General features: G+C 44.6%; 1 protein-coding gene across 1 annotated transcript in view; it reads left to right on the top strand.

Annotated features, from left to right (window-relative positions):
* SLC39A9 (solute carrier family 39 member 9) overlaps nucleotides 1-22,972 on the top strand; it is a 117,074-nt gene that overhangs the window by 23,724 nt on the left and 70,378 nt on the right. Inside the window, exon 2 of the mRNA XM_029598798.1 lies at nucleotides 12,427-12,535. Coding sequence (XP_029454658.1) covers nucleotides 12,427-12,535 — 109 coding nt within the window. The remainder of the gene's footprint in view (nucleotides 1-12,426; nucleotides 12,536-22,972) is intronic.

Raw genomic sequence — 22,972 nt, 5'->3', positions numbered from 1 at the left:
TCCTCAGATTTGGACAAAGGTCCCAGTCACTTCCAAAAAGCAAATTTGTTACATTTATTTATACTATTTTACCTGTGTGAGAACCATAGTTTGTGAAAGAAGCATAGTATTCATTTTGATTATAGTTCGGACCATAAACATTAACAAGCATAAACATTAACAAGCAATGACAAGGCCAGATGGTTACAAGGACCACTGCACCCCTGCAACCCTACAAGGAGCCTCCGCTCAACCAATACAGGTTTACTTACAACTCCCTCCATTAAGGAAGTTCATCGAGTCTCCACAAGAGAACGCACTGCATCAATAACGGGCCCCCACATCTGGAACAACCTCCCGGCTTCTCTCAGAACTGACCGCTCTACGCCTTCCTTCAGAAAGAATCTCAAAACTTGGCTCTTTCGGAAAGCATTCCCTCTGGAAAATTAATCCCCGGCTCCCTGTCCCGTCCCCCCCCCTCTCCCTCGGCATAGCCAGTCCCCACCCCTCCCTCCTCTCTGCCATTGTACATAGTAAGTTAAATTCAGAACATATTTTCTGTTAGAAAAGTTATTGTGTAAAGCAAGTTTTCTTTATATTTACTCGGTTAATCTGTTATACTGTATCATGTCACCAAAAGGCTTGCCTTTAGACATCCTGTTGTATGTAAACGGGTGTGATATTTCGAATCGAATATCGGTATAGAAAAATAAATAAATAAAACAATTTAAAATTCTGCATACTTTTTATTGGTTAAAATATCACAATGTACATGACAGTCTTTAAGTAATTAATTTAAAATGTAATACAGAAAAAAGTTATTACTTAAAGTTGCAGAATTCCCCTTCTGCCCCTCCCTCTCTCTCTCTCTCTCTCTCTCAAACGCAGGCTCCCTCTCTCTAGAAAACATACACACCCCCCCTCATACTCTCGCACACACACTTCCCTGTATATAGAGTCGCTCTTTTTTGCGCACACACATCCCCTCATACAGGCTCTCTCTCTCTCTCGCGCACGCACATCCCCTCATACAAGCTCTCTCTCTCTCTCGCGCACGCACACATCCCCTCATACAGGCTCCCTCTCTCTCTCTCGCGCGCGCACACATCCCCTCATACAGGCTCCCTCTCTCTCTCTCGCGCGCGCACACATCCCCTCATACAGGCTCCCTCTCTCTCTCTCGCGCGCGCACACATCCCCTCATACAGGCTCCCTCTCTCTCGCGCGCGCGCACATCCCCTCATACAGGCTCTCTCTCGCGCGCGCGCGCACATCCCCTCATACAGGCTCTCTCTCTCGCGCGCGCGCACATCCCCTCATACAGGCTCCCTCTCTCTCTCGAGCGCGCACATCCCCTCATACAGGCTCCCTCTCTCTCTCGCGCGTGCGCACATCCCCTCATACAGGCTCGCTCTCGCGCGCGCACATCCCCTCATACAGGCTCTCTCTCTCTCTCGCCCGCGCACATCCCCTCATACAGGCTCGCGCGCACGCGCACATCCCCTCATACAGGCACTCTCGCGCGCAAGCGCACATCCCCTCATACAGGCTCGCTCTCGCGCGCACGCATGCACACATCCCCTCATACAGGCTCTCTCTCGCGCGCACACATCCCCTCATACAGGCTCTCTCTCGCGCGCACACATCCCCTCATACAGGCTCTCTCTCGCGCGCACGCACACATCCCCTCATACAGGCTCTCTCTCGCGCGCACGCACACATCCCCTCATACAGGCTCTCTCGCGCGCACGCACACATCCCCTCATACAGGCTCGCTCTCTCGCGCGCACGCACACATCCCCTCATACAGGCTCGCTCTCGCGCGCGCACACATCCCCTCATACAGGCGCGCTTTCGCTCGCTCTCTCTCGCGCACATCCCCTCGTACGGGCTCCCTCTCTCGCGCACATCCCCTCGTACGGGCTCCCTCTCTCGCGCACATCCCCTCGTACGGGCTCTCTCTCTCTCTCCCTCTCTCTCACATCCCCTCGTACGGCTCTCTCTCTCTCTCTCCCTCTCTCTCACATCCCCTCGTACGGGCTCTCTCTCTCTCTCTCCCTCTCTCTCACATCCCCTCGTACGGCTCTCTCTCTCTCTCCCTCTCTCTCACATCCCCTCGTACGGGCTCTCTCTCTCTCTCTCCCTCTCTCTCTCCCTCTCTCTCACATCCCCTCGTACGGGCTCTCTCTCTCTCTCTCCCTCTCTCACATCCCCTCGTAGGCGCTCTCTCTCTCTCTCTCCCTCTCTCTCACATCCCCTCGTAGGGGCTCTCTCTCTCTCTCTCCCTCTCTCTCACATCCCCTCGTAGGGGCTCTCTCTCTCTCTCTCCCTCTCTCTCACATCCCCTCGTAGGGGCTCTCTCTCTCTCTCTCTCCCTCTCTCTCACATCCCCTCGTACGGGCTCTCTCTCTCTCTCTCCCTCTCGCTCACATCCCCTCGTACGGGCTCTCTCTCTCTCTCTCCCTCTCGCTCACATCCCCTCGTACGGGCTCTCTCTCTCTCTCTCCCTCTCGCGCACATCCCCTCGTACGGGCTCTCTCTCTCTCCCTCTCTCTCACATCCCCTCGTACGGGCTCTCTCTCTCTCTCCCTCTCTCTCACATCCCTCGTACGGGCTCTCTCTCTCTCTCCCTCTCTCTCACATCCCCTCGTACGGGCTCTCTCTCTCTCTCCCTCTCTCTCACATCCCCTCGTACGGGCTCTCTCTCTCTCTCCCCTCTCTCTCACATCCCCTCGTACGGGCTCTCTCTCTCTCTCCCTCTCTCTCACATCCCCTCGTACGGGCTCCCTCTCTCTCTCTCTCTCCCTCTCTCTCACATCCCCTCGTACGGGCTCTCTCTCTCTCTCCCTCTCTCTCACATCCCCTCGTACGGGCTCTCTCTCTCTCTCCCTCTCTCTCACATCCCCTCGTACGGGCTCTCTCTCACATCCCCTCGTACGGGCTCTCTCTCACATCCCCTCGTACGGGCTCTCTCTCTCTCTCTCACATCCCCTCGTACGGGCTCTCTCTCTCTCTCTCTCGCACACATCCCCTCATACGGGCTCTCTCTCTCTCTCTCTCGCACACATCCCCTCGTACGGGCTCCCTCTCTCTCTCCCTCCCAGTTGCATACACACTTATACAGGCTATCTATGTCTTTATCTCACTCACCCCTTTACACCGGCTCTCTCACACAGATACACGATTCCTTCACACAGGCTTCTTCTCCCACAAACAAACAAGCACCCTGACATACACACAATCCCTTTTTCACCCACACCAGCTCCCACTCTCTCACACACATACACACACCTTCACAATCTCCTGACATAGGCTCCCGCTCTCTCTTGCACCCATACTCTGGTACCCTCACACATGCTTTCTCTCACCCACCCCCAGGCTCGCAGTCGTACGCACACACACACACCCCTCTACGCACACACAAACCCACCTCTACACAAACCCACACACCTACACCTACACACACACCTACACACACACACACACTCCTCTCTCTCTCTCTCTCTCGGTCCTTCATCTTCGCTGCGAGCGGGACGGGCTCCACCCATGGCACAGCTGTGGCCTTCTCCATCTTTGCCAAATTCTGCGTTCCCAGAAGCACAGATTTCCCCCAGGACTAAACTGTGAACAAGAGAAAGAAAAAAGATTAAATAATAAATTGCAAAATAATAATTTAGTCCAAGAAAAGTGCTATAACTGGATCCAGATCTCTACTAATAAAAACTGAATTTTTTTCATTGGCATGCTTACTTCAACACACTTGTGTTAAATTTTGTTTCTGTTCAGTGTTTTTTGTTTTTTTTCCCCCTCATTAAGGGCCTGCGTTACTCAAACTTTTTTTCCCATAGACACAGAATGGGAAAAAGCCTTATTTCTTAGCATCCAATCAAATGAATCCAGAACAAGTGGGTTAGGCTCCTCTAATAGCAGATTGGCAGAGCAAACTGATGTCAGAGTACATATACCCCTGCAGTGATATCAGCCTGCCAGCATTCTCCATCTCCAGCAGATGGTGGACGTGCATCTCCCTGCTGGGGATTGCTTCAGAGAATTAAGGATATTATATTAGCCCCGCTGTCCTGCGATGATACCAAAAGATCCCTCCCCCAGTTGAGAATTTCTGAGGTGATTTCTGTGGTCCCTCAGATGAGTGTCTTGGTCTGGTAGCTGGTTTTTCAGCTGGCATGAACTTAGCTGCTTAAGTGGCTGAAAGGCAGCTGGTACAGGATGCCAAGTGCGATGGTGATGGCATATGCTCCTCCCCCACAGCCAGAGACAGTCTCTGTACTCACCCAGGTAAGGCTGAGCTCAGGTAAGTTTAAAATATAAATAAATAAAAAATAAAGTATATTTACAGAGGCGTAAAGGGAGGCCTTTGTAGTGTAGGGCTTCCTCCTTTTTTTTCCTAGTCTCCATGCTCGGCGCATCGTTCCTTTGTTCGTCCCACTCCGTGGGAGGTCGAGGGACGTGGGCAGCCTGGCAGGTTGAGCAGCCTCGGTAGGCTAGGCTCCGCTCTGAGGCTTTTTCACTGTGTGCCACGTGGTAGGCCACAATGGCATTTTGTGCGCTTTCTTAGACTGCCCTCTACAGGATTTTCATTTCGGCATGTGTGTCTAGCTTTGCGTTCAGGTTGTGCATCCAGTTTTTGGACACTTAGTTGGGCCTTGTTTTATATGCGTCTAAGTTAAGCGGTGCCTTAAGTGGCCGCCTGTTACCTATGTGCATAAGAAACGTTGTGTGCTTAAATTGTTTTACGGCTAGATGTAAGATGCCTAAGTGTTGGATGGCTAATTTTTGGACGCCTAGGTTGGATGCCTAGTATTTATGGATGTGTTTAAAAAAAAAAAAAAAAAAAGCTAGACACACTCCTCTTGCTGCCGCTCAAGCGCACTTTCAGCCATAATGGTGCATCTGCCTAAGAAGCCTAAGAGCCTTTCTCTTTGTGCTGCCTGTCATATTCAGGCATCTCAGCCAGGAGGACCTGCTAACTTGTGCCAGTGCTGTTTGGAGGCTTAGGGAGAATTGCCTTCCTCTGATTTTCCTAAGCCTGGCTCTTCCCAGCCGAATATAGGCTTGGGTACAGATGGCCCAGGTGGGGTGCCTGATTTTGGAACTCCTCTAACTGGTTCCTCAGCAGGGGGGATGGTAGCTCAGTTAGTCCGCCTCAAGAACCTCCTGGATTGCATGCTTCTACCTTTTCATGGGTAGAGTATTTCCAGGGATTGCAATCTTTTCTCCAAGTGCAATATTCAGCCCTCTCTAATACTCCCAGAGCAGAGTCACAGGTAGGAACCTTGTTAGGTCCTACTGTTACGCGATGGAGTACTGCTAGAGCAGCAGTGGCACTTCCTGATAGAGGTCTGGATGACATGGATGATGACGCCAATACTGACTCCCTTGAAGATAGTGAAATTCCTTCAGGATTAGAATCGTATAGGACTATCCTTGTACAAGCATTTGATGCAGTGGTAATGACCTTGCGGATCGCTTCTTGTTATTCCCTGGTGGCTCAATCTTGTTTGCTTCTTTCCCAGGAGGTCGATGACTCTAGGGTGACCTCCAGGACAGTTATGGAATCGGCTTCTGCTTTCTTGGCAAATGCGGGCTCTGATTTGGGCCACTCTTCAGCCAGAGGGAGTGGCTTCCATAGTAACGGCCAGGCCTCAGTTATGGCTGAGAAATTGGTCGACTGATGCGACCTCCAAGTCTAACCCCACTATTATTTGGGAGTGAGTTGGAAAATTTGCCCAGTAAATGGGGCAAATCACCAGCTCCTCGTTTGCCAGAAGATCAGAAGCAGATGCCACATTCTTTTACCATGAGAGGTCTTAAGAGGATCCAGGCATTTTCTTCACTATAGAGGAAAAACTCTTCAGAGAACTCAGCCTTTTGATTTGTCTCAGTCCTTTCGTCCCTGACTGCCAAGAAGGGGCGCGGGTTCGGGTAATGGAACCTCCAGACTCTCCCAATTAAGGTTTGCCGACCCACCCTGGGAACAGGAGATGAGGGACGCCTCTCTCTTCTATCAGAGGTGAGTCAAGATCACAATAGATCAATGGGTCCTGGAAGTGATACGGGATGGATATGCGCTGGAGTTTCGCAGTGTTCCTCAGTATGTGTTCATGGTGTCTCCTTGCCACTCACCACAGAAGAAGCAGGTGGTGGAATCTAAATTGGCAAAGCTCCTCAGTCTGAGGGCTGTGGTTCCAGTGCCCAAGTCTCAAGAAAATAGAGTTGATATTCCATTTATTTCATTGTGCCCAAGAAGGAGGACTCCTTTCGTCCCATCCTGGATCTGAAAGGTGTCAACCGTTATCTGCGGGTGACGCATTTTCGCATGGAAACATTGCGCTAGGTAATAATGGCCGTACAGTAGGGGGAATTTCTGACCTCTTTGAATCTGTCCGAGGCTTACCTTCGTATTCTCATTTGACTAAAGCATCAATGCTTTCTGCAGTTCACAGTTCTGGGTCGCCATTATCAGTTTCAGGCCCTGCCCTTTGGTTTGACCGCCCCAAGGACCTGTTCCAAGGTAATGGTGGTAGTGGTGGCAGAATTGAGGAAAGATGGGATCCTTGTATACCCATATTTGGACAACTGGCTGATTCGAGCCAAGTCGCTGGAAGAGAGCTGCAGAGTGACCCGCAAGGTGATCTCCCTGTTGCAGGAGGTCAGCTGGGTGGTAAACCTAGCCAAGAGCAGTCTTCAACCTGCTCAGTTGTTGGAATACTTCAGGGTTCAGTTCGATATGAGACAGGGCAAGGTTTTTCTGCCGGAAGTGTTCATTCAGAAGTTGATGACACGGATCCATCTGTTGTTTAACACTCTGCGCCCGACTGTATGTTCCTACTTGCAAGTGCTTGGCTTAATGACGGTGACCCTGGAAGTGGTCCCTTGGGCCAGGGTGCATATGCATCCTCTTCAGTGCTCCCTGCTGTCTCGGTGGAACCCACAGTCCCAGGACTATTTGATTTGATGACTGTTGCTGATGGAAGTCTCCTCCAAACTGCAGTGGTGGCTGCAAGCTGATCATCTAAGGAAGGGAGTTTACCTAGCCTCACTAGACTGGCTAGTAGTGATAACAGATGCAAGCCTTGGTGGTTGGGGAGCTCACTGTCAGGAGCTGACGGCGCAAGGGCATTGGAATACAGAGGAGTCTTTCTGGAACATTAATCGACTGGAAGCCAAGGCAGTCCGGTTAGTATGTTTACAGTTCAGCAACAGGCTACAGGGTTGATCGGTCTGGATAATGTCGGACAATGCAATCACTGTGCCTTATATCAGTCGACAGGGAGGAACCAAAAGCCAGCAAGTGTCACAGGAAATAGATCAGCTTATGGAATGGGCAGAAGTGCATCTCCAGATGATCTCAGCCTCACACATAGTCTGCTCTTACATTGTCTTTTCCTGCTATCTCAGCAGGGGAGTCTAGACCTAGGAGAATAGGCCTTGTCAGACAAGGCGTTTTCAACTGATTCTGGATCACTGGGGGTCCCCGATTTCTAGACCTCCTGGCAACTTCTCACAGGAGAGAGCTGAAGTCATTGGGGATTGATGCCCTAGTTTAGGAGTGGCTGGAAGATAAGTTCCTGTTTGCCTTTCCTCCATGGCCCATGTTGGGCAGATTGAGCTGAAGGATCGAGCGCCACAGAGGGGATGGTGTTCTTGGTTGCTCCAGATTAGCCCAGGAGGCCGTGGTATGCGGATTTGTGGTGGCTCCTGGGGTACTCTCCCCTTCAACTTAAGAACATAAGAACATAAGAAAATGCCATACTGGGTCAGACCAAGGGTCCATCAAGCCCAGCATCCTGTTTCCAACAGTGGCCAATCCAGGCCATAAGAACCTGGCAAGTACCCAAAAACTAAGTCTATTCCATGTAACCATTGCTAATGGCAGTGGCTATTCTCTAAGTGAACTTAATAGCAGGTAATGGACTTCTCCTCCAAGAACTTATCCAATCCTTTTTTAAACACAGCTATACTAACTGCACGAACCACATTCTCTGGCAACAAATTCCAGAGTTTAATTGTGCGTTGAGTAAAAAAGAACTTTCTCCGATTAGTTTTAAATGTGCCCCATGCTAACTTCATGGAGTGCCCCCTAGTCTTTCTACTATCCGAAAGAGTAAATAACCGATTCACATCTACCCGTTCTAGACCTCTCATGATTTTAAACACCTCTATCATATCCCCCCTCAGTCGTCTCTTCTCCAAGCTGAAAAGTCCTAACCTCTTTAGTCTTTCCTCATAGGGGAGTTGTTCCATTCCCCTTATCATTTTGGTAGCCCTTCTCTGTACCTTCTCCATCGCAATTATATCTTTTTTGAGATGCGGCGACCAGAATTGTACACAGTATTCAAGGTGCAGTCTCACCATGGAGCGATACAGAGGCATTATGACATTTTCCGTTTTATTCATCATTCCTTTTCTAATAATTCCCAACATTCTGTTTGCTTTTTTGACTGCCGCAGCACACTGCACCGACTATTTCAATGTGTTATCCACTATGACACCTAGATCTCTTTCTTGGGTTGTAGCACCTAATATGGAACCCAACATTGTGTAATTATAGCATGGGTTATTTTTCCCTATATGCATCACCTTGCACTTATCCACATTAAATTTCATCTGCCATTTGGATGCCCAATTTTCCAGTGTCACAAGGTCTTCCTGCAATTTATCACAATCTGCTTGTGATTTAACTACTCTGAACAATTTTGTGTCATCTGCAAATTTGATTATCTCACTCGTCGTATTTCTTTACAGATCATTTATAAATATATTGAACAGTAAGGGTCCCAATACAGATCCCTGAGGCACTCCACTGTCCACTCCCTTCCACTGAGAAAATTGCCCATTCAATCCTACTCTCTGTTTCCTGTCTTTTAGCCAGTTTGCAATCCACGAAAGGACATCGCCACCTATCCCATGACTTTTTACTTTTCCTAGAAGCCTCTCATGAGGAACTTTGTCAAACGCCTTCTGAAAATCCAAGTATACTATATCTACTGGTTCACCTTTATCCACATGTTTATTAACTCCTTCAAAAAAGTGAAGCAGATTTGTGAGGCAAGACTTGCCCTGGGTAAAGCCATGCTGACTTCCGGCACAGGAACCTGCTTAGTCAAGGTCCTGTCCTTCTTGAAGATCCTACTTGGTTTTATCTTATAGTATTTATTTATTATTTATTTATTTAACATCTCTTTTATACCGATATCCGTTCGCACATCGCATCGGTTCACAGTGAACAAAAAACTTTTGGGCAGTGCCCTTACATATAACAGATAACATGGTGAACTAGGAAAAATATGACCCTTGAGAGGGCTCGATTGCTGAAAAGTGAATACTTGGTGGCTAGAAAGTTCTCCACTTCCTTGGCCTATGTGCTAGTTTGGTGCGTGTTTGAGGCCTGGTGTGAGGATAGAGGTGGTACTCATTCGGCCAAGATCCCATTCATTTTGGAATTTTTGCAGGATGGGTTAACTAAAGGCTTGGCTCTTAATCCTGTAAAGGTACAAGTAGCAACTCTAGCCTGTTTCAGGGTTCAGGTAAAGGGTGGATCCTCGTCGGCTCATCCTGATGTGATCCGTTTTCTGAAAGGAGTGAAACATCTTTGTCCTCCTTTACGGTTTCCGGCGCCCTTATGGAGTCTTAATTTGGTTTTGGAGTTTTTGGCAGGCCCTACGTTTAGACCGCTATGTACTCTGTCCTTGCGGTTGCTGCCCTTGAAAATGGTTTTCCTTGTGGCAATTTGTTCTGTGCATAGGGTTTCCAAACTGCAAGCCTTGTCTTGCTGGGAGCCATTTTTCCAGGTGATGCCGGGGCGGTATAGCTGCATGCTGTTTCTTCATGCCATCTCTGGTCAGAGAAAGAGATGTAGAGGAGTATCATCTGTTGCGACCCTTGGATGTCATAAGAAGAACTTAAGAACATAAGATCATGCCATACTGAGTCAGACCAAGGGTCCATCAAGCCCAGCATCCTGTTTCCAACAGTGGCCAATCCAGGCCATAAGAACCTGGCAAGAGACATATTGTTAGGTATCTAGAGGTTACTGAGCCCTTGCGTAAGTCGGATTGCCTGTTTGTCATTCACGGCAATGCTAGATAGGGAGAGCCAGCCTCGTGGACTTCAATAGCTTGCTGGATTAAGGAGGTGGTCACGGCTGCATACATGGATGCTGGTAAGCCATTAGCTAGTCAGGGCTTATTCTACTAGGGCTCAGGCAGTGTCATGGGCAGAAGCTACGTTGTTGTCTCCCATTGACAATTGCTGAGCTGCAACATGGTCCTCTTTACATACCTTTTCCAGGCTTTATCGTCTGGATGTGGAGACCCAGGAGGATACAGCCTTTGCACGAGTGGTTTTGACAGGACAGTGGGCAGCCTCCCGCCCTATTCCAGAGTAGCTTGAGTACATCCTGCTTGTTCTGAATTAATCTGACTGGTCACTAAGAAATGAGAAATTACTATTTACCTGATAATTTCCTTTTCTTTAGGACAGTCAGATGAATCCAATTTCCCTCCCTTAGTTGCTGAATAATTGTACTATGGTCTTCTTGTGTGACTTTGTGTTAAAGGGATTACTGGTAAGTATTAGTCCAGTCCTTAGACTAGTGTTAATATGTTTCCTGTTTGAGCTCAGTGCTTCCTGTTGGCTGAGTATTGACATGATTAAGTGTTTTTAATAAAGGTTTTTTGCTAATCTGTCCACAGTTTGCTTTTGAAGAAAATACTGGCAGGCTAATGTCACTGCAGGGATATATGTACTGTGACAACAGTTTGCTCCGTCTCCATCTGCTGGTAGAGGTGCATAACCCACTTGTTCTGGATTCATCTGACTGTCCTAAAGAAAAGGAAATTATCAGGTAAATAGTAATTTCTCAGTAAATCAGTCTCTAAGATAGGGTTTTGGGCAAAGCCTCACTCACTAGTTCTCTGACTTTTATGATTAAGAACTTAAGAATTGCCATACTGGGTCAGAGTGAGAGTCCCTCAATCCCATAACCTGTTTCCAACAGTGGCCGACCCAGGATCCCAAATAGTAAGTAAAACCCATCTCGGTAAGACCCAGGGATAAATAGTGACTTGCCCCAAGTCTACTTGGCTAAGAACTTTTCCAAACCTTTTTTAAACCCAGCTACACTAACTGCATTTACTGCATCCTCTGGCAATGAATTCCAGAGCTTAATTGTGCATTGAGTGTAAAAATATTTTCTCTGATTTGTTTTAAATGTGCTACTTACCAACTTCATGGAATGTCCCCCAAGTCTTTGTCTTTTTTTGAAAGAGTAAACAACCAATTTACATTTTCCCTTTCTACACCATTCATAATTTTATAGACCTATATCATATCGCTCCTCAGCTGTCTGTACTCCAGGCTGAACAGCTCTAACTGCTTTAGCCTTTCGTTGTAGGGGAACCTTTCCATCATCTTTATAATATTGTTTTTTTTAAGTAATCAATGTGGCTTGATAATGCAGCTTGGTTCTTCCACAGATGACTTTAAGCTTCTTTCCAGTGACATCCTGCTAGCAAAGCAGCTGAGGCTGCGCACATTTAATGAGCTTGCAAATGTGATTTGTGAAGGTTGCCACATATCTACATCTTCAGTTCTGTATCTTTAAACATCTAGTTTCTACTTACTTCACTGGTCTCTCCCAACTACCAACCCCTCTAATCTAAACTTAGATTCCATGATGTTTTGGAGGTTGAATAAACCTCTTTAAAACTGTTATGCAGAATGAAATCTGACTAGAGTGTCCAGCGATAATTTTGATTCCACACCAGTTCTATGCCATAGTAGGATAATGACTGGAACCTTTGTCTCCAACTTCAGTCTGTATTCTTCAGAGTGGAGAGGGATGAAATTTTTGATTAGGAAGGGTGAATTCTGTTACCTCTCTTAGGGGCCGATGCAATAAATGTGCACAGAAAATAGGCTCTCAGTGTTGAGCGCTCATTTTCCTAACGCATGCCCAGCACCTCTCCTGGGCTCACAATCCAATATTAAAATGAGTGGTCATGATAAAATGGAAGCGCTAAGGACAAATGTGCGTCCCTAGCGCCTTCTCGCAATTGGGCACCCAGGAGAGGTGGCTGCCAATCGGGCTGTCAAGCCGGTTGGGAAAACGGACGCTCAATCTACGATCGTCCATTTTCCCAAGTGGATGTGCTAATCCCCGTATTCGATTGGGGTTATGGGTGCGTGTCCAAAGCACATGTCCAATCGCGTATTAGGCCGTGCGCAGCGGCTAGCAATGGTATTGCATTGGCCCTTTAATGTACTTTGTTTATAGCATCAATGTATACATGCATTTCCAAAAATATTCTAACAGTCTGCAATGAATTGTGTGGTCCTCTTGAATTATCACAGATGACAAATGTAGATTGCCTTTCACGTCATAAAACATTAACCAAAGAATGGTTTGTTTTTGTTCATTTGTAGGAAAGGTTAAAGCTGGTGACAGTTCTAGGTGCCGGGCTGCTCTGTGGGACCGCATTAGCTGTCATTGTGCCTGAAGGAGTACATGCACTTTATGAAGAAATTCTGGAGGGTGAGAAATGAAATTTGCACAGTATCTACACATAGTTGGATTTAAAATTCTCCCTTTTTCTTTAAGCTGAAACAGGAGGATTTCAGATATGTGACTCCATAAGCTGGGATGAAAAGCTCTGTTATATGTTAGAGCTGACTACATCCAAATGTGATTAAAACATTGAAAAAATTCAATGCAATTACTATAATTATCAGTGAGTTTTAACATGTTAGCACCTTTTTTTTTTTTTTTTTTTTTTTTAAATAGCGGAGTCTTTCCTTGGAAATATGAGATTGAAGAATCATCTCAGACCAATGAATGTACAAGAATTTTGTATTCTGCCTATGGATGGAATGTTCAGGATTCCATTAGCTAACACTGTAATTATTAGCAGCAGGATTTATTTTCTAGTACTATAAATTCTGTCAGTTTGCATGTAATTTCTAAACATCATGTCTTCTATTTCATAGAAAATAATTTGTAGCAGAGTTGCTGAAAAACATCTCTTGCTCCCTGCTGCAGTTTAAATTGGATGACAGTAGGAAGTAGTGGCTAGGAGGCAGTTGTGGCTAACAAATTGGTATGTGATTGTATACTCTAAGAACCACTTGCTTGGGATAATTTTTGGGGATTCTGGTCTGTATAGATCGCACTGAAAATAGCTAGCTAAAGATGTGATTGAAGGGATGAAAGCTCTCCTGCTATAGTATAGAGCCAGACCCAAGCAGTCTCCCTTTTGGTCAACATCAGAGGGTATAGGAGCAGATATTACTTTCTTTGTCCCAGAGGATCTCTGTCTAGTTATTCCAGATCCTTCCTGATGCAAAGGGGGTCAGAAGGGACTTTCAGAACGTACCACTCTAGTAGGTAGAGGGAAGGCTACAAGGCTTCTTCCCAGTCTGGGAAAAGATGTCTGATGTGTGGATATTGGACATCATTCAGTGGGACTGTCTAAACTTTTTTCAGTCTTTCAGAGAGATTCTTCATTAGTTCAAGACTTCCAAAGTAAGTAACCAAAACCCCAGTGTCATGGAACACTCTCTAGTCTAGACCAGTTGCTGAGAATGAACGCACTTGCACCCATGCCTCCAGCAGAAAGATTTTCTAGAATATATTATGTCCTCTCTTTAGTCAGGGGAGGTAATGAAGGCAAAGACAATATAGAATTCAAGAAGGCATGGTATAAACACAGATGATGCTAAATTGCAAAGAAGTGAAGGGAAACTAGAGATAAACTATGGTCTATGGCACTGCAAAAGAAACTGGGCAGACCAGATAGGCCCTTATGTTTCTTATCTGCTTGTTATATTCTGTTTCTATGGTTATAAAGAATTATGAGCAGATTCAAGCCTATTCTGGACTTGCACAATCTGAAAAAGCCTATATAGACCCAGTATTTCAGGATGGAATCCCTTCATTCACTGATTCAAACTGTGAAATCAGGGGATTTTCTGTGTTCCCTGAATCTGTAGGAAGCCTAACAGCCAAAAAAGTATCTGTGATTTGCACTGAAAAGTGAATATCACTACCAGTAAAGGGTGCTAACCTTCCTCTTTTCCTGAACCCCAAGGTATTCACTAAGCCTCCTTATCTTCCTGTATTTAGACAACATCCTTATTAGGGGCTAGTTATATCTGGAATATTAGGAAATCTATAGTAAAGAAATCTCGTTCATTACAGAAATGCAGCTGGATTACTATCTGAGGCAAGAGTTCACTGGATATGTTGAAGAATCTTTCTCATTTAGGAACAAGATTCTATATTTAGGACTGAATTAGGCAAATACAAATTGTTATCCGCATTGAACATTATTTGTAGCCATTGTGGAATACAAAAATTTTTAAATAAACACTGGCAAACATAATCTTCCTAATTATGTTAGAAGTATAGAACTTTTTCATGCTGTAAGTCATATTTGCCAGGTGCTGTTTGAAGATCCTGGGGCTTTGGTTTTGATCATAGAAATGGTTCCCTGGGCCAGGTTTCACAAGAGTATTGACTGATACTTAGGTTGTTTACTTCCAGGTTGGTTCTCTACTTTCAGATAACCTTGAATCAGGAGATTGGTGTATCTCCTATCTTGAACTGGTTGTTGTCCAGGACAAAAGCAGGGTCCTAGATAATCTGTAAGGGATGATCAGAGCTACTGATTTTCTGTCGATAAGCAGGCTGAATTAGCCATTACATGTGGTTGATGTCATCCGGCAGAACTGAACACACTCTTCTCTCCAAGCTGTAGAGCTATTAGCTCTACGGAGTATGTGCGGGAGTTGCCTCATGAGCCTGCTCAATCATTTTTTGACTGAGCTGAAGCATCTAATTCTCATCATGATATTCCACACCTTGTTGGACAGTAAACCAATTTCCATGAATCTGCTTGTCTCATTTTATGAAAGGTCTCTGGCATATCAATTTTCTGATACAGAAGTCTTCTGTTCCGTGGGATCTCAATGTGGTCCTTTCTCAATTGATGAAGCCTCCTTTAGAACCATTGGAATCCACTCCTTTTAAATTCTTGATTTGGAAAGTGCTTTCCTCATTGCAGACACCTTGATGAGAAGAGTTAGCAAACTCCAGGCTCTCGCCCACTACCCTCCATATCTGCAGTTCTATCACAACAGGGTAGTTCTTCAAACCTACCCAAAGATTCTACCGAAAATAGTCTGTTTTCTATATGAATTAATCTATTGTACCACCTACCTTCTTCCCAAGGCCCTATGTGCATGAGGGAGTAAAACCCCTCCATACTCTGGACTGCAAATGGGACTTGGCATATTACAAAAGTTGTAATATGCCTCATTGTCAAACTACAGTTATCAAAAGGGGGAACCACACGATTCACTCACTGTGGAACTATATATTTCTATGCGCGCTCTCCACTATTTTACCATCCGGTTTATACTAAATCAATTCTGAAGTATTATTGAACTCGAACTGGGGGTGTAGTATGGCCGACATAGAGTTTAGGGCAGGGGCAGTGATCACGTATACTACATTGTTGGAATTACAATTAGTGTTGCCCTTTTGCCAAAATTTATAATGGGTGACCGGATCTGTCCAACCTTTGTAGCTGGTGTTCCCAATCTATAGTAGGCAATGTCCACATGTCTGATGACCAACTGTGGCCTCTCTAGGGCCATCGTTTGTCAATTGTGCATGTACTAGCATATCTCGAATGTTTCTCCCCCTGGAGATGGCAAACATGGGGATTTCTGCAAATTCTTTGTGTAATGCTAATACATGCCAATGTTTCTTAATGGCTGCTATAATTGCTCCCGTGGCAGTGGATTGTTGTAAAACACAGACTAAATGGCTGGTTTCCTTTTTTGGTCTATAAGCCAGTAGTTGTTGCCGGTCACTAAACTTGGCTCTTTTGTAAGCCTTCTGAATGGCTTTAAAGGGGTATCCTCTTACCCTAAATCTCTCCTTCAAAATGCCTGCTTGTGCTTCATATTCCTCATCAGTAGAACATATACGTCTGATTCTGAAGAATTGGCTCACTGGTAAGCTCGTTTTGAAATTATATGCATGGTGATTCGAAAACCTTAATAGATTGTTTCTATCCGTATCTTTACAGTATACTGTAGTGTTCAGAATATCTCCAGATCTTGAGACCTGTACATCCAAAAACGTGATACTGCTAGATGAAAACTGAGCTGTAAACTGTAGGTTACTATCCACAGTGTTGATCCATGTAAGAAACATTTGTAGTCATTGATCAGTACCAATTCAAATGAAAAAAATGTCATCTATAAATCTGAACCAGCAGGTGATGTCTACCCACCATTCAGAAAGTGTTATATGACTCTCCTCGAAATCTGCCACATATAAATTTGCTGTAGCAGGTGCTAATGGTGACCCCATGGGTATTCCATGAATTTGGTGAAAACATTCTTGGCCAAACCAGAAATAATTATTAAACAATATTATTTCTGTGAGCTCAGTAAGCAACTCGTTTGAAATTCTATGGGGAACGGTGCGTTGTGTCAAAATTTATGTCACTGTCTGCAAGGCTCTATGTTGAGGAATGTTTGTGTACAAAGAGTTGATATCCATAGTAACCATGATGTAATTATCCTGATTAATGACCAAAGACACTGTAGTAAAGTCAAAAAATGTGAAGTATCCTTAACATATGATCGGATTTGTTCTACATATGGTTGCAAAAACCTACCTATAAACGATGCTACAGGTTCTAAAACTGATCCGTTTTGGGATACTATAGGTCTGATTGGCGGGCTAACAAGATCTTTATGTATTTTAGGCACCGAGTATATTACAGCTCTCCTAGGGTGCAATACCGTTAAAAAAGTCCTCTCTTTTTTGTTGTTAGACCGGTGGAACTTTGTAGAACTGACACTACTTTCTCTGAAATAAGTCCCGTAGGATCGATTGATATTTGTTTATAATACTGTGAATCTTTTAAATGAATGGTACATTTATGGATATATGTTTCCTTATCTACAACAACTACCGCACCCCCTTTATCAGCTGGTTTGATTACCACTGTTGACATCTTGGATAAATTTATAAGGGCGTCACGATGTGTCCGGGATAAATTGAAATGTCGTATAGTGGAAGTAGCTTCATATGTGGACAGTTCTTGCAGAACCAAACTGTGGAAAGTTTGTACATGTGGGTCTACTGATCCTGGGGGTTGCCAATTTGAATGGGGTTTAACAATAGACGGATCAATATTAATACCACTTTCACCAGAAAAATATAATCTTAGGTTTAACTTGCGTATGAATTTTTGAATAGACACCCTACTATCAAATTCTGAATGTCTATTAATGGGTACGAAAGATAAACCCTGATTCAAGACTTCAGTTTGTGTAGTGGTAAGGGGAATCAAAGAAAGATTGTCTACAGCTGATTGTTGTGGACTAGGCACCTCATTGCCATCCACCGAATTTCTGTGTCATTTCTTTTGTCTAGTCTGACGTGGTTCGTAATCTTCTCCCTGATCATACTTTCTACCTCTACCACGGTGCGACCACCGGGTGCCTCGTTTCTGAGAGGACGTGTGTGTACCATTACCACGTGATTGATTTTGAAAATCATTGGCGTGTGTGGTTTCTTCCCCCTCATCCGAGCCGCTAGATTGTTCATCAGATGAGAATGTAAATCTGACTTTCCGTGACTGAGTGTTATTGCCCGTCCAATTGTAAACCCTATCCATTTTATAGTCAGTTTGATCTCTTTTCAATTTAGAAATTTTAACATTTTTAATAGATGTACAAAATTGATCTAAATCGTTCTGTAAGTCCTTAAGTTTATCATCCAATGCTGTAATTGTGGGATCCTGTTTGATTTGATCCAGCATGATACTAGTCTGTTCGGTGATTTCTTTTATGCATGTTTTTGTTGTTCTTATGATATGCAGCATTAAATCTAAAGAACATTTGTTTAGAATGACATACCATATTTTAACGAACTCAGGATCATCATTAAACAGCATCGGATCCTGTAATACCTGCAATCCACGAGGGATTATCTGGAGTTTGACATATTCAATAAGTGTTGCACCATGCAAATCTGCCCTAATTGATTTTTTATTGAGACGAACATAATCTTCCCAGATAGACTCTTTTTGGACTATACCTGTTTCAGACAGGAGAGACTGTTCTCTCAATACATCAGAGACTTGAGCTTCAGTGAAGCTGTAAATATGTTTCCACGATTCCATATTGTGGCTCAAAACTACTGTGACAAACCAAGAACGATCCACACCACTTACACAGTGTTATACAATCAACAGTTATCAAAAGGGGGAACCACACGGTTCACTCAATGTGGAACTATATATTTCTATGCGCTCTCTCCACTATTTTACCGTCTGGTTTATACTAAATCAATTCTGAAGTATTATTGTTTATTTATAACCTACACGCCAAATGGAAATCACCTTTCCCGGTGCTAAAGAAAAAGATTTTTTTGTGTTGAAAAATTTTTTTTATGAGGGGTTGGTAAGGTTTCATATAACCATGTAGGCAACCCTGCCTTTTTCAAGCATATCATAATCATGAACCAACCAACCACCACCTTTTTTTTGAATATATGTGCTATTAAAAACTTTAACAGATTTCTTCAATGTTCAAAAATCTATATGACATCCGGAGGAGGTTTTATGGTAATGCTCCTAGGTGTTTTTTCAAATGACACGACACCACCATTTATGCACTGTTAGGTGTGATATGCGTAGTTGCAATGGCGCTCTTTTTACATAGAAATTACTCTTTATTACTTCTATGTCACACCTCACAGTCTGTCAGAGTCCCAACATGTACATGTTTCGGACGATCCACGTCCTTCCTCAGGGGGTGTTCCGGCAGATGATGTCTAACCCGCTGTTAATAATAAAGAATAAAAGTTACTTCCCTTAAACGTGTGCAGCAATATCTCTGTCTCTAACAGCATTCCTTCATTGATTCGTTCTCCCATGAAGTCCTCAAGTTTCTGCTACGTCAATTGGCAGTACCTTCGCCATTACCTAGTTCAGATGTCGACTGAACCTAAGTCCAAAAAATTCTCTTTTATATTCAATCCTTTATACTCCGATGGAGACCAATCAGAGATGTGTTTAACTCCATCCCATAGGGAATCACTATGTTCGCAAATAGGTCCTGTGAGATTATGACACCCCGCCTACTTGTACGTGCTCCGGACTTGATAGAGACCTTCTAAAATAAATGATGAGTCCGTCCGATCTGGAAGACAGACCTTGTTGAAAAAAGAAAAAGACTCGAGAACTACTAATAGGTTTCTAAATGCCGATACCCAGGGTAGATGTCAATCTTACAGCCTGATTGTCAAATGATTGAGGACAGGTTTAATTCGTCGTTCATACCCATGGGACTAAAGGACTTTAAAGTATAAATCCAGAATAATTCCCGGTAATTCAACCGGGCACTCAAGTCGCCGCCCTGCGGGGAGATTGACACTTGTTCGAGTACTGTCCACTTGAGATCCCATATATCATGGGCTCCGGATGTTAAATGCTGTACCATGGGGGGCCATCATTTTGGCAGTGGTGTACCGTGATTTGTGCTCACTTAATCGAACCCGAACTGGGCGTGTAGTACGGCCAACATAGAGTTTAGGGCAGGGGCAGATGATCACGTATACTACGTTGTTGGAATTACAATTAGTGTTGCCCTTTCGCCAAACTTTATAATGCGTGACTGGATCTATCCATTCTTTACCTACTATAGATTGGGAGCACCAGCTACAATGTCCACATGTCTAATGACCAACGGTGACCTTTCATTGTCAAACTAGCCAGCTTTTTGCCTCATACAATCCTAACCACTTTGGAATAGTGGTCGTCAAACAAATTTGATCCAATTGGATAGCCAATTGTATCCATCACTTCTATGATCTAGCAAGAGTTCTGCTTACAGACTCTGAGAAGGTTAAACAGGTATGAGCTATGGCTTCCTCTGTTGCTGATTTCCAAGAAGTACCCATCAAAGATATCTGCAAAGCTGCGATGTGGTCTTCAGTCCACACATTCACATCCCATTACTGTCTTGATAACATTTTAAAGACTGATAGTAGATTTGGACAAGCAGTTTGTGAAGTCTGTTCTTACTGTAATCCATTCTCCTCGGTGGAGTCTGTGTTTACTAAGTTATTGCTCCATTGCAACCCTCTGCTTGGGATTCCCCACATTTAATGGCTAATTCATCCTGCTTATTGACAGAAAAAGGAAGTTTGCTTACCGTAAATGGTGCTATCTGTAGATAGCAGGATGAATGGAGAGCAGATTTGTACATTTTAATCTAGTTTTTATTATTGTGTGTTGTTTGATGTTTCTACTTTGAAATATTTCATTGGTGTTTGGAAAATTTATAACATCTTTTAATTAATGGCTTTTCTAGTCATCAGATGTTTTGAAATATTTATTCTTTTTATTAGCCATGGATACCTGCCTACTTCCCTGGAGAGTTGACTACACAGCTAAATTCAGCTCTGTTATTGACTGAGGAGGCAATGCTGTGCAGGAAGTCTTGCATATGCTCAGTAGAGCTCAAAGCTCTACAGCTTGGAAAGACAAGTCCATTTGGTGCCATCGGATGATGTCACTCCCATGTAATGGCTAAGTCATCCTGCTATCTACAGAAAACACTGTTTATGATAAGCATCCACATGCTAAATCCTTTTTGGTAATAGGTTTTGAAGATGACTGAAAATGCCTCAGGAGTGAAGTTAGTGATGAGAACATGACAGTTAACACACCACATGTGTGAAAAGCTGCAGAGAATATGCAGTGCCAGTCTTTGGGTAGGGTGAACTGGGCAGTTGCACAATACGCTATGAGCTAAGGGACACCCTAGGCACCACCAACATCATCCATCCCATGGTGGCAGAGGAGAGGCCCGGTGGGGTCACAGAAAAGAGGGGGCGGGGAGGCCCTGAGAGTGTGTGTGTGTGTGTGTGTGTGCTATAGTCCGAAGAGTGGCCTGGTGGGGTTGTGGCGGAGCCCCATCCTGCTACAGCCTGAAGAGAGTGAAAGGCCCCGAGTGTGTGTGTGAGAGGGAGAGATCCTTTGTGTGAGTGTGCCTGAAGGAGAGGAAGCTTGTTTATGTGAGAGAATGAACGTGTGAGAGCGTGTGTGTGTGTGTGTGTGTGTGTGTGAGAGCCTATATATCAAATATAGGCTCTTAAATGCATACACAGAGGCTCACACACACACTCACTCACTCACTCTCTGAGCCTGTGTGTGTGTATGAGGGAGGGAAGTGTGTGAGAATGAGCATGTATAACTGTGTGTGTGTTTTTGAGAGGATAAAGTTTTCATGCATCCTTCCCCAATCCATGACAATCTCAGGGTGACTGGAAATCAAGATCCCAGTTATGGAGAGCAGGAGATTTGTACATTTTAATCTAGTTTCATTGGTGTTTGGAAAATTTATAACATCTTTTAATTAATGGCTTTTCTATTCATCAGATGTTTTGAAATATTTATTCTTTGTATTAGTATAGTTTTACTATTATGATTTTATTGTTTATTTTTTGAAGAATGGTAGTGTTGCACAGTATACAGCATCTGGCTTTGTGTGATTTCTAGTTCACTTTCCAGTTTCTATTTATTTTTTATGGTCCCTTTATTCTGTATTTCCTTATCCTGCTAGTCCTGTCATTATGTATGGGATTTCCTGCCTCCTCATGTGACAGAGACAGAGAACACACCTTTTTATGACCTTACTCTGGTCTTGTAAGGAAGGTGTGGTCCTGAGCCAATCTAGTAGTCTTTGTCTCCAGCAGTTGTGATGCGTGAGGGACAGCTTTCAGACTCCCAGTGTCTTGGTTCATCCTTAGCCTGGTTGAAAACGCAAGCTCCTGGGCTAATGGTCCTTAAAGGTTCCCCTGTAGAACCCTTGGGGCTTGTGGGAACCCAATTAGGGGGTTCCCTCTTGTCTGTCCCAGAGGATTGGAAACCTGTGGTGAGCAGTGGGGTTGAAAGCTGCTCTTACCTTCTCCCCACTCCCTTTTTTTCCTTCTGCCTACCCTTCTCTGCCTTTCTCCTCCTGGTGTGTCTCTGGGTCCATGGCAGTGCTTAAAGCTTCCCTTTTCCCCAAAAAAAGGGTGAAAAGGAAGATGGCAGGAAATGCTCAGGGCCGACCCTGTTGGAAGCTCAGAGGCACGGGAGAATAGTGAGTATCTTCTGGCCCTACGGGAGGTAGGAATCATGTGCTTGTGTACTGCAGCTAGATTTGTGCAGCCATGGCAAGGCTACGTTTACTGGGGCAGGGACAGGAGTTTTTGGAGTGCAGTCAGCTGTGGGAGCTGGCGGCATCAGGAGTAACTGGAGCGCATGGCCTAGGCAGGGGTCTGTTATCCTGTAAAACTCCAGCTGCAAAAAAAGAAAGGAAGAAAACAAAATGATTTTGATTTACTAAAGACAGTGAAGAGGGCAGCAGTAAGAGGTAGTCTACCATACTCTCACCTTCCCCCTCCTATCTCTCTCGTAAAACAACAACAAAAAAACAAAACAAAACCCAACTATAGCTATATCTAGCTATCTATAATAAGAAATGTTTTCTTTATTCCGGAGAACAGGAAAAAGTTTAAAGACCATGATGAGAAGCCGTAGGTGTGCAGCTTGTAGCCCCCTCAAAAAGTGCCAATAGTGGCAGGTACCTTGTGCCTGGTTTGGGATGTCGATCAGCCCCTGATGTAGGTGATAGACTCTCCCACCTAGGATGGTCAGGGTCAGGATCAGGTGGAAGCTCTGGCGAGGGCACAATATCAGACCCAGAAAAGTTTTTTGTTCCCCAGAATCTGTTCCCAGGGGCTCCTCCACCTCAGTCTTCCACAAATAAGCGCAAAAAGGAACAGTAGCAGGGGCTGGAAGACCCACCAGCTACACAGCAGTGTCCTATAAGGGGAGCTGTATGAGCAATCCCTCCATGATTTGTGTGCTGCATGTACCAGGTGTTTGTGGCCCTT

The sequence above is a fragment of the Rhinatrema bivittatum genome, chromosome 4 (assembly GCF_901001135.1).
Source record: "Rhinatrema bivittatum chromosome 4, aRhiBiv1.1, whole genome shotgun sequence".
Classification (NCBI taxonomy): Eukaryota; Metazoa; Chordata; class Amphibia; order Gymnophiona; family Rhinatrematidae; genus Rhinatrema; species Rhinatrema bivittatum.
The sequence above is the reverse complement of the archived record's forward strand: the minus strand, read 5'-3'. Positions and strand labels throughout refer to the sequence as shown.